Genomic DNA, 11,418 nt, shown 5'->3' with positions numbered 1-11,418 from the left:
AATTCGCGATGTTGTTTCTCCTTTTGTAGATACAATGAGTCTGGCTCTTTCAATAGGATTGGTGTTAACCAACGTCATTGACCCTGACCTTACTGCAGTTCCTGCTGAGACTTTAACTGAGTGTGTTAGACTGTGTTTTTACTCAACCGGTTGTGCCTCTTTATTCTACAACGACGACACGAACCATTGCTATAGAAGCAGTATGTTGTACACAGTGGTTCCTGGACACCAGCTGACAGCGAAGCCAAATGTGAACTGTTATCAGTGGAGGCATGGTAGGTACTGACACATGTACACCAAAGCATGGATACCCTAAGACACGGTGGTGCCTGGCTATAACCTCTGTTGTTTAGGTTATGTTCAGTGTGGTGAGTTTCGACGTTGCCAATAAACATTTTTGTTGCAAGCAGTTGATTAGACGTTGGTGCTGTATGATAAGGAGAGTGTGCTTGTGTTAATGGGATAACTATTTCAATGTCAAAAGAGCGAAGGATCGTTTATAATGTTAATTATCATTTAGTCAATGAATTTTTCAAAGAAATCGAATTACTAATTAAATTTTGATAAATGGTTAGTAAATAGATAAATATTTTATTATTGGTAGCTTACTTTAGTAAGTGAGATTGTTAGTGGCTTACCCTCAAAGGGGGTTGAAGTATAGTTAAATGACTGTCCGCCTGAGAGGGTAAGTCCCAACATATTTAAAGTAAATTATACTTGCCACTTTTCAGTCGTAGAATATGTGTGTTTTTAAGTTATGGCTAGATTTGTCTCCTGTTACCAATGACTGAAGGGATGGTGTAAATGCAGCCAGGGTCCATGCAAGTATCAAAAGTTATGTACGTCCCAATGGTCCCAAGTATAGTAATCTACCTTCAGTTATTCGATTTACATCCCATTTTTATACTGTGTCGTCCAAATTGGAAATGCACTTTTAGGGACATATGTATGGAATCCGAGAAGGGACATTGTCGCGTTGTCGCATTGTCGCCCTCTCAAAAACAAGCAAAATGAGGCAAAAATTAAGCAAAGCGCGACAATGCGACAACGCGACATTTCGCCTGATTGTCGCATTGTCGCGATGTCGCGTGTCGCGTTTCGAATAACATTTTCTCTGTTCCTCCAAAGTGCGACACGCGAATAGCGACACTTTTCAAGGTCAAAATATGTCGCGCTGTCGCATTGTCGCCCTACCTATGATGTGTAAAAAACCTAAACATTTACTAAAACCCGCCACGCGACAATGCGACATATTGAAATGTGGCGTTGTCGCGTTGTCGCCCTTTTCGATTACCGATGGGCATGGGTAGAAAGTCTTTCACACTTCAATGGTCCTTTTGATACTTCCAATGGTTTTTAAAGTAAAGTAGTGCTTGAAATGGTAGTTGGGCTGCTTTTCTTGAACTTAATGCAAATCTTCATTGTTGGTTTGAAAATTATTTTATATATAAATGTATTTAGTGAATGAAGTGTGTTTTAGCAGTAAGACAAATATTTGCGCAACTTTTCATTGTAATCAGGGCACACGTTTGCCTTGTCATTCAAGGCGGGGCAATTTGCTGTGCAGATTAATGTCTCTTTGTCACACCAGATAGCTATTATCATAAGTTCGAATCCCAGCACCATACACATTAATCACTTTGAACATTTCGCCGATATCCAGATAACAGGTTGTGAGAAACTGAAATATTGTTAAAATTCAAGCCACATCGGCAGAAACATCAGGTGATGTCCTCGAATGGGTCACTAAGTTCCATAATGTGGCTCCTGACACAGTTTCATGGTACAGTCCTGTCCGACGCTGATGACTTTGTTCGAGATCTGCCTCTGTTCAGCCAGCAGTGGATGGATACCAAGTAGAATGAGATATCACGTAACCACCCGACACGTCAAAGACAGTTTAGGTCGGCTTTGAACGTGATAATGGGAAAACGCCATACAAATGGACTGTTATCATTGTGATATACTATCCCAAGAAATAAACGCATAGACGAGAAATCTGTTGAGAAAAGTTTCAAACGTGTATAACTCGTCCATAAATAGACTTTAGTGCATGAATTTTACATCAGTAATGAGTGCATGTGCTTTAGAAGAAGGTAATGTCTATAAAACAAATAATATACTTCTAGACAGCGAAGACGTTGATGACGACGTAGCACGACCCTGACGTTGGGTTTTCTGGTTCTCAAACGAATCTCTTTCAGCCTGTTCTGTACAGTTTGACCTGACATCCTCTGAAGCCCAGGTGCCCTGGCTGTTGTGCTCTCACCCGTGGGAGTACCATCACGCAACTGTAGTACCCGCATGTACCTATTTGAGTTGCAGTGGTAACTCTAGGTCTGCCTGAAAAGGGGCGGTGATTTCTTATATCTGTTTGGCTGCAACGAGCTGCAAGTCATTATATCTTGCTCAGACTAACATTCAGACGCCTGGCAACAGAAGAGTTGTAAAAATACAAATCGCCTATGCGTTTCCTTTGGAGGGATGGTTTATTAGAAACGATGAAATAGCTTGGTAGTGTTGCCTACCCTTGAAGTGCCAGAAACCAAGTCTCCCCCCCCCCCTCCTACTCTGCGACGCTCCTCTCCATTCCACACCACACCTCTCCTCTCCCCTCCTCCTCCTTCACTCCTCCGGCGCTTCGTTCTACTCCACTCCACCCTAGCCCGCTCCTCTGCGCTTCGCTCCACACCACTCCTCACTCCTCCACCGCTGTACTCTCTCAAGGTTTGGGAAGCTTCGCAAATTAGCAAGGTATTTCAATACAATAATGTGTTGTCATGTCTGTTTTTAGTTCTATTTGAATCCTATCTTATTAACCCTGCATATGAGATAATTCACAATATATCTCATACTTTTCTCATATGGATACTTGATCAAGAGATACTTACGTACTTGTATCGTTTCAAACATGCACCTACTGAATCATAATATTCTTCAGCAAAATGGACAGTTTAAATACGGCATTCCATTAACCACGCACCCTTAACCCTCACCATAACACGGCAACATCGAAATTCATTTATCATTGTTCTGAGTTCGAATCACGGGTATCTCAGCTCTTAAAAAGCATATAAAAATATTCATGCTTGTGATAGTTTTTGGATTCCGCCGCAACTAATAAAACGCGACACGCGACAATGCGGCAACGCGACATTTTCACGAAATGTCGCGTTGTCGCATTGTCGCGTGTCGCTTTTTGTTAAAAGATTGATCACAGTATGGATTATACCATATTTACTAAAACGCGACATGCGACGATGCGGCAACGCGACATTTTCACGAAATGTCGCATTGTCGCGCGTCGCGCGTCGCGCTTTGTTAAAATTTTGACCAATGTATGTATTGCAGCTTAATGACTAAAACGCGACACGCGACAATGCGACAACGCCACATTTCGTCAAAATGTCGCATTGTCGCGTGTCGCGTTTTAGTTAGACTAACAACTAGTCTCTGAAATGAACATATTTTACTGAAAAACGTTCATAGGGAAAAAAAATAATATAATGAAATGGAGTCCTGAGACTTTCTTCATTTTCAGGACTTTTTATTGCCCCCAACATCACCTTACCCAGCCGGGCCCTTACTCCCTCTCAGTGTGGTGTGGGCAGCTCTGGGGAAGTATCAACTGTAGCAAACACAGAGCTCAGGGTTAGCATCTCTTGAGACTAATGCTATGGCTGGAAAACTGGATGTATCCAAAACTGCAAACAAAGATATCAAATATAATTTTTCTGTCAAATCAAAATATTCTGTCTGCATTATATACGGCAGTTTGATTGAAATCACATGGTACAGGAGAAAACTGTTTATTGGAAGTAGTAAGACAGAGCCATCCATGTCTTTGATTGAAATGTTTTACAAGTAACAGTTAACAGAAAATGTTCAACACACACAGCGTGTAGAAAATGTTCACGAGGCCACTCATATCGACAATACTTTGTGCCGTCTTGCAAAACCCTTTGAAAAGACTGCCATCGATTTGTACCTGTCCTGTGGAACTGAAGTCACAAAACTACTGAGATAAAAAAACAACAGTCTGTTGTACAGATGCTGAAGCAAATATATCCAAGAAAGCCCATGCAAGTCTAGAAAATGTGGCAAGTCTAGATTCCCTTAGCTTCTGAAAGTGAAGAAGGTCTCAGTCTCCATTTTATTATCGTGTTATTCTTATTTTTTTACCATGACCTTTTCCCAGTAAAATATGTTCATTTGAGAGAGTAGTTCTTAGTCTACCGATGACATTGTGAGTTGATGGACTCGCTCAGAATGTCAGTATTCCAGGAAGGAAGATCAGGAATCTTGAATAAAACCCGACACATGTTGCCTCGCGATGAGAGGACAGGGCACGAGGTCTTAGCCAAGTGTGGGGCCATGGGGGGAACTGTAGGGGAGCCTTCCCATGAATTTATACTAAACACCAGTGACAGCAAGAGATCAACTGATAATTACTAGCCATATACTGGCTATGAATTCAGCAGATTGGTACAGACAGACCCTGAAGCTATGAAAATCTAGACTTGCCACATTTTCTAGATTTGCTTTGTCTCTCTTGGATATATTTACTTCAGGGTCTGTACGACAGACTACGTTTTAGTTAATATCTTATAATACATAATGTAGTCAATATTTTAACAAAACGCGACGCGCGACAATGCGACAATGCGTCATTTCATCAAAATGTCGCGTTGTCGCATTGTCGCGTGTCGCGTGTCGCGTGTCGCGTTTTAGTTAATATCTTATAATACATACTGCAGTCAATATTTTAAGAAAACGCGACGCGCGACAATGCATGAATACGACATTTCATCAAACTTTTATTAGTTAGGGCGGAATGTGAAAAAAAAATATGACAAGCATGATTAATTTTCGATATTTTTAAAGGGTTCAGATAGCCAGGGATCGACATCAGAACAATGATAAATGAACCTACATCTAGTCGTGAAGTCTAGAGTGGTTGCGTGTCGTTGCTTAACGGAATGGCTCTATTCAGACTGACCCTTTTGCTGAATATTCTTATCTTTTTAGATATAACAGCCGTAGGTTTGATACGATACAAGTACATGTATATCGCTGGATCTAGTATCCGTATGAAAAAATTATGAGGCATATTGTGAATCAGGCTATGTGCAGGGTTAATAATATAGGATTCAAACAGAAATGAAAACGGGCATCACAATACATCATTGTAATGAAATACCGTGCTATTTATACCAATAAACCTTGGGTGAGTGGAGTGGAGCGGCGAGAAGAGTGAGAGGAGTGAGGGAGGGAAAGCTGGTTTCTGGCACTACAAGTGTACGCAACTCTACCAAGTGATGTCATTGTTTCTAATATCCTACTGCTAACAGTCCATTTGTAAGGCGTTTTCCCATTATCACGTTCAAAGTCTACCAAAACTGTCATTGAGATAACGGATGGTTAAGCGATATCTCATTCTACTTGGTATCCATCCACTGCTGGCTGAACAGAGGCAGATCTCGAACAAAACGAAACTGTCAGGAGTCACATTATGGAGCATAGTGACCCATTCGAGGACATCACCTGATGAAATTGCCGATGTGGCTTGAATTTTAACAATATTTTAGTTTCTCACAACCTGTAATCACAACCTGTCATCGAAATCTCCAAAGTGATTAATGTGTATGGTGCTGGGATTCGAACGTATGATAATAACTATCTGGTGTGACTAAGAGACTAACTCTGCTCAGCTACTTGCCCCGCCTTGAATGACAGGGGTACAGTGCCCCATGATTACAATGAATAGTTGCGCTACTAATTCGTTTTGCTGTTAGAACACACTTGACTGGCTAAATACATTTGCAATATGTAAAACAATAAAGAAAGATTTGCATTAAGTTCAAGAAGAGAAGGCCCATTGCCATTTCAAGCACTACTTCAGTTTAAAAACCATTGGAGGTAACAAAAGACCAGTGAAGTCTGGAATAGAGTATAACATTTTCTGCGCACGCGTAGATTAATTGACTTTCTACACATGAGCACCGGTAACAAAAAGGGCGGCAACGCGACAATGCGACATACATTTTGTCGCATTGTCGCGTGTCGCGTTTCAGTCAAATTGTTAAATGCATGCTATGGTCAATATTTTAATAAAGCGCGACACGCGACAATGCGACAACGCGACATATTTTGACCTTGAAAAGTGTCGCAATTCGCGTGTCGCACTGTGGAGGAACATAGAAAATGTTATTCGAAACGCGACACGCGACATCGCGACAATGCGACAAACAGGCGAAATGCTGCGTTGTCGCATTGTCGCGCTTTGCTTAATTTTTGCCTCATTGTGCTTGTTTTTGAGAGGGCGACAACGCGACAATGCGACAACGCGACAATGTCCCTTCTCGGATTCCATACAGTGCTAGTTTTAGTTCTTGATACTCTGATATATTACTAATAGTTGATTTTACTGTGTTCGTCGACAGGTTTTCATAATCTACTTGTATTTATGGCGAAATAAAGACTTATGGTCACGATATGGCCTACATATTGCCCATGTGACCTAACTCACTCACTCCTGTGATGGTACGTGAGGTTCATTGTCGTGTGACTGGTGTGAGAGCTTAGTGTTTTAGTTATGTTATACACGGAGTCGTTGGGGTATAGTAGATTAGTCTGTTTTGAACTTACCTAATTAGTGATAGGTACAATGAGGTTTCTTGGAGGCCCCTCATTTAGATTCTACAATTTAGGAAAGGGTGTTTGTCCCGTTCGTGTACGTAATTATCAGGTCGTTAAGATAGACATCCCAGGTGTCGTGTTCATCGTATATAAGGCCAAGGAACTGAGCTGTTTTTCAGATATTTGATTGGGTGATTGGATGCATATATTTATGTTTCAACATACAATGAAAACAACATGAATCGGTTCATGCTTAGATGCCACCAATACAATAAGTATAATAAAGCACACTTATTTATTCATGACCTATAATATACATAGCTGATTATGAAACAAACAAACACACACAAACAAACAAAATTATAAGCATTTAATCACAAATCAAAAGCGCAGTATTTTTTTTATTTGGGTTTACTACGTTAAGAACGAAGCACCCGAGATACCAAACCGAAGTCCAAAGACTTTCATTGGCTGGTTCATTTGCGAATACACTCAGACGTCTTTGATTCTGGTGTATAGTCTGACGCGTTAAGTTCAAAGTGTATGTGGTCAATGATTGAAGTTGTGTATTCCATATTCCCATTAACAGACAGGCAGACAGACACATAAGTATCAATTTTACAGACAGTGAGCTCTGTCTGTTGCAGGGGTGCTTATCACAAGCAACATGTCTTTTTATGTAACGTGTATATTAATTACCAATTAATTTGTGCACACAGCCAAGCTCCTGCCTATGGCCTGGATTGGAACGTGTTATTGACTATGAACCTGTTGCTCCAAAGATTGGAAGTGATTGGGGAAAGAATAGAAAATGACCTCATATCGAGTTTTGATTTCAGATGGATGTCCTTCTCATTGGTCATACTCCAAGCCTACTGGATTATGTCTCCGACTGTGCACATCCTTAGTTAGCAATAATGTTGCGAGACAGACATGTGTGGACGATGGCGGGAGACTCGTGAATATCAAGAATTCAAAAGAAAACATCCTGATACGAAATATTATGTTGGAAGCTGGTCAGTTTGCTATAATACTTCTACGACAATTGTGACTCCCCGGTGATTGTTGGTCACTTTCGATTTACTTTGTTGCCTGTGCATCGTATGTTTGTGTCAGCTGTTATAGAGTTGCTCAGCAAATGTTGACTCATGGTCCTAAATCGCCTGTCTTTCCATATATGTAGCTGCTAATTATCAAACTGCGAATTTCTGCAATTTTTTCAGCATTTAAAAAAAATCTAGTTTGATGTCAACCTGGTCTCTACAATATGCGACACTGTTTAGTTTAAAACATAAGTAGCGCAATATATTAAAACATTAAAAAGAAACATAGGTGTGGCTCTGCGATTACACTCCTTGAAACACGACTTTTTAAAATTATTATAGAACTAGAACACTTAAAGCGATGGTTCATGTTTCAGGTGGTGGTCTCCACATTGGTTTGAAGAAAGTGTCTTCGGTGTGGACATGGCACCTAGGTGAGAACCTTGGCGCTTTCAGGTCATGGAGCAACGGTCATCCCAAATCTGGATATTGTGTCGTAATGAGCAGACTAACCAGTAACTGGTACACAGATTCTTGTTCAAATAAAAGGAGATGTATATGTCAAATCGTCCTGAACAACCCTTACGGTGATTGTTAAGAAGACGAAGTAAAGGAGGTGAACAGTTTGAGAACTAGTTCGGCGAAACAGGATTTAATGCCATACTCATCATGACTTGACATAAATTGCAGAGTAATTGATTTCCTATTTTTTTCGCCTGGTTTAGATGGAACATTGCGGCTATGAACAACAGACATACCTGCAAGGACGTCTGTCAAATCCGTCCCCATGGTCCCCAGTATGGTGATCGACATTCAGTTGTTGGCTATCATCTCGTCACGATATGGCTGAAATATTGCCGATGTGACGATAAATATTAATTCAGTCACTCACTGTTTGCGATCAGTAGCCTGTTTTAATATTATGTACTGTCCAAACAGCAACATTAGTTTTAACTTCACATGCTAGTTTTACTTCGAACTGGGATAGCGTATAGTTGTTTTACTGTCCTTTGCCAACAGGCTTAGTAATACGTATATGGGTACAACATGAAATGGTCGGCTCGGAGTCAGTATAGTGTGTCTTAGTAGGGTATTCATGCTAAACATGGCGTCTGAGTGAGCTGGGACTATAAAACCCGCTAAAGTCCGGGCTAGTACAATCAGCCACACATACAGACGCATGCATGTCGTCATTAGAGCGAAATATTCTCAAGTACGACGTTAAATCCGATTTCAACTCACCTGAACTCTGCAAGATTAGGAAGTTTAGCAGAAAGTATCTGGTATTACGATAATTTGATAGAAGGAATGTTTCCTTTTGACACACAATATCAAATACCTTTGTGAAACAGGTCAAGGGATGCCACGCATAATTTTGCTTTCTAAATATTTGAACCAAACACTGTAAAGTAAAGAAATAGTCACGCGTTGAATGTTTTCTCCTGAACCTTCCGCGATATTCCTCTTTGGGGTTCCTTTTGAAGATGTGTGGTATTTGTTGTTCAGGGACTAAACGTTAGTCTTTACAAAGGTCCATGGAGCAACACACAACGTTAACACAAGATAAAACACATCCAACATTGAATTCATAACTGGTCACTCATAAAAAGCGTACATGTAGATGATCTGCATGTGGATAAGCATATCTCTGTGCATAGAACATCAGATCAAATCGGTAAGCAGCAACTGTTCGCTTCGTGTTTTTCCGTCCTCTTATTCAGACAAATATACTTCTAAAAATGTAGGATAGGACGTGTACACGTTAGGAAACGTTTCAAGTACAGACAACCTACCACTTTTTCCCTTTATTACCAACCCTAAACACAACACATGATATGCACGTGCACAACGCAGTACTCCCATACATGTGCATGGAGTCCCATTCTTGACGTTTTTAAGAAGGTCGAAAAATCACTTAGAACATTCATTTTGACACTCATCTTGCATCCGACAGTTGTTAGTGTTTGTTTCTATTCGCTTGTTTTAAATGAAAATCGTATACATGAAAATTACATGCCATACACCAATCATCTTTCAATAGCTACTACATTCCAAATAACTATGGTTGTAGAGTAGATCAAATGGTGGTGCACTCTCAAAACATTCAATAATATCACATCGACATTTGACTGACTCCGATAAATCTCCTAAATATTTTTCATCGTAAATAAAAAGAATGAATATCCCCTACTTATTTTTAAGAGTATATGCCAGGCGTGACAGGTATCTCATGATCATCTAAAATGGAGAAGTGTCGCTGCAGTGACTTACATTCACTAACACCCTGGTTAACGATCAAGACCACTGATCGAAAGGTACATACTTTATTCACTGTATAAGCTAATTAAAATGAAGTCGAGTGGTTGTTTTTAGTGCCATTGTCTGTGTCAATCAATGCCTATTCCAGAAACCACTCACAATTTCGTCCATACAGAATAATGTACATGACTGAGCGACATTTACCACAGAGGGTGGTTCTAAAAAATAAATGAACGGAGATGTAATTTCAGACATACACGATCCGCTACAATGTACAAGAACAAATGCAGTGACTTCATATATTTGTAGCAAGTGACTGCCTTTTGTACGACTGTACATAGATACGGATACAGGAAGCTGTATTTTATTAAACAGAAACTGCAACCAGTACACATTTGTTCAGGTTACCCAGTAGTTATCCGATTGATGTAAACTAAATTTATGATAAATAACAGGGAGTTTGCAAAATGCATTATTTGCTTACTCTTTCCTTCAAGACGTCAGGACGGGGCGGTGGGGGTAGCCTAGTGGTTAAATCGTTGGTTCGTTACGCCGAAGACCCGGGTTCGATTCCCCACATGGATACACTGTGTCAGGCCCATTTTCTGGTGTCCCCCGCCGTGATATCGCTGGAATATTGCTAAAAGCGGCGTAAAACCAAACTCACACTCAGAAATCTGGGCATTCAACCAGAATAGGATAGTCATCCCCATCTGTGAACAACCCTCTTGACTGTCAGATTGTATCATTTCGATTAAAATACACCAATCGGTCAATTTCAATGTTAAGAAACTGGTAATTAATGTCATCAAAATTTCGGGATAACAGAAATCCTTCAAAGGTAGTTTTGCAACTGAGGTATCCTTTGGCAATGACGTTTCATTTTAAGATGAACTTTGTGTCAAGTTGTGTGAATCTCTTGACCTATATGAATGCATTTATTTGAACAAAAGTTGTCTATTACATTGGTAATTTAACATTGACAATCTATGTGACATGCATTCAGAGTCTCTTTTACCGTCAAGCAGAGAGTGTTTTTTAAAGTAAAAATGCTGCCTGCTAATAATTAGGACACTGTTGTATTCTGGGCATAAAAGACGTCACTAAAGCAATCGGTTCAAGTTAACAAAGCCATTGGAATTTATATAATGAGTGAGTGAGTGCCATTGGTCAGGCTCGCTGACTTGGTTGGCACATGTCACTGTATCCCAATTGTGTGGAACGATGCTCATGTTGTCGATCACTGGATTGTTTGGTCCAAACTCGATTATTCACAGGACGCCTTCATACAGCTGGAATATTGCTGAGTGCAGACTAAAACTAAACTCACACAGTACTGGAGTCGAATTACAATGAAATTCGTGCATGTTCGCATTGGAATTTCAAATGCCAGTCCGGATGATCAGATATATTTATGTACTCTTCCACAGCGCAAATTCTATTCTAGTATTATTTTATTAGAACAGACATAGGTATA

The 11,418-nt window shown here is 40.1% G+C and overlaps 1 protein-coding gene across 1 annotated transcript; it reads left to right on the top strand.

Moving 5' to 3' along the window:
• The first annotated feature begins 202 nt into the window (after positions 1-202).
• On the top strand, positions 203-8,280 carry LOC137286950 (layilin-like). Its single transcript, XM_067818996.1, has 3 exons — positions 203-275; positions 7,479-7,655; positions 8,060-8,280. Exons 1-3 carry the CDS (start codon positions 203-205, stop codon positions 8,278-8,280), a joined length of 471 nt encoding a protein of 156 aa, XP_067675097.1.
• The last annotated feature ends 3,138 nt before the right edge of the window (positions 8,281-11,418 follow it).

Source organism: Haliotis asinina, chromosome 6 (assembly GCF_037392515.1).
Source record: "Haliotis asinina isolate JCU_RB_2024 chromosome 6, JCU_Hal_asi_v2, whole genome shotgun sequence".
In the NCBI taxonomy this organism is placed as follows: domain Eukaryota; kingdom Metazoa; phylum Mollusca; class Gastropoda; order Lepetellida; family Haliotidae; genus Haliotis; species Haliotis asinina.
Note: the sequence above shows the minus strand (reverse complement) of the source record. Positions and strands in the feature narration are given on the sequence as shown.

Coding starts and splice junctions, on each gene's coding strand:
- LOC137286950 (XM_067818996.1), top strand. CDS start 203: ATGTTGTACACAGTGGTTCCTGGACACCAGCTGACAGCGAAGCCAAAT. Junction 276..7,478: donor CTGTTATCAGTGGAGGCATG/GTAGGTACTGAC, acceptor TTTTGATTTCAG/ATGGATGTCCTTCTCATTGG. Junction 7,656..8,059: donor AAATATTATGTTGGAAGCTG/GTCAGTTTGCTA, acceptor TTCATGTTTCAG/GTGGTGGTCTCCACATTGGT.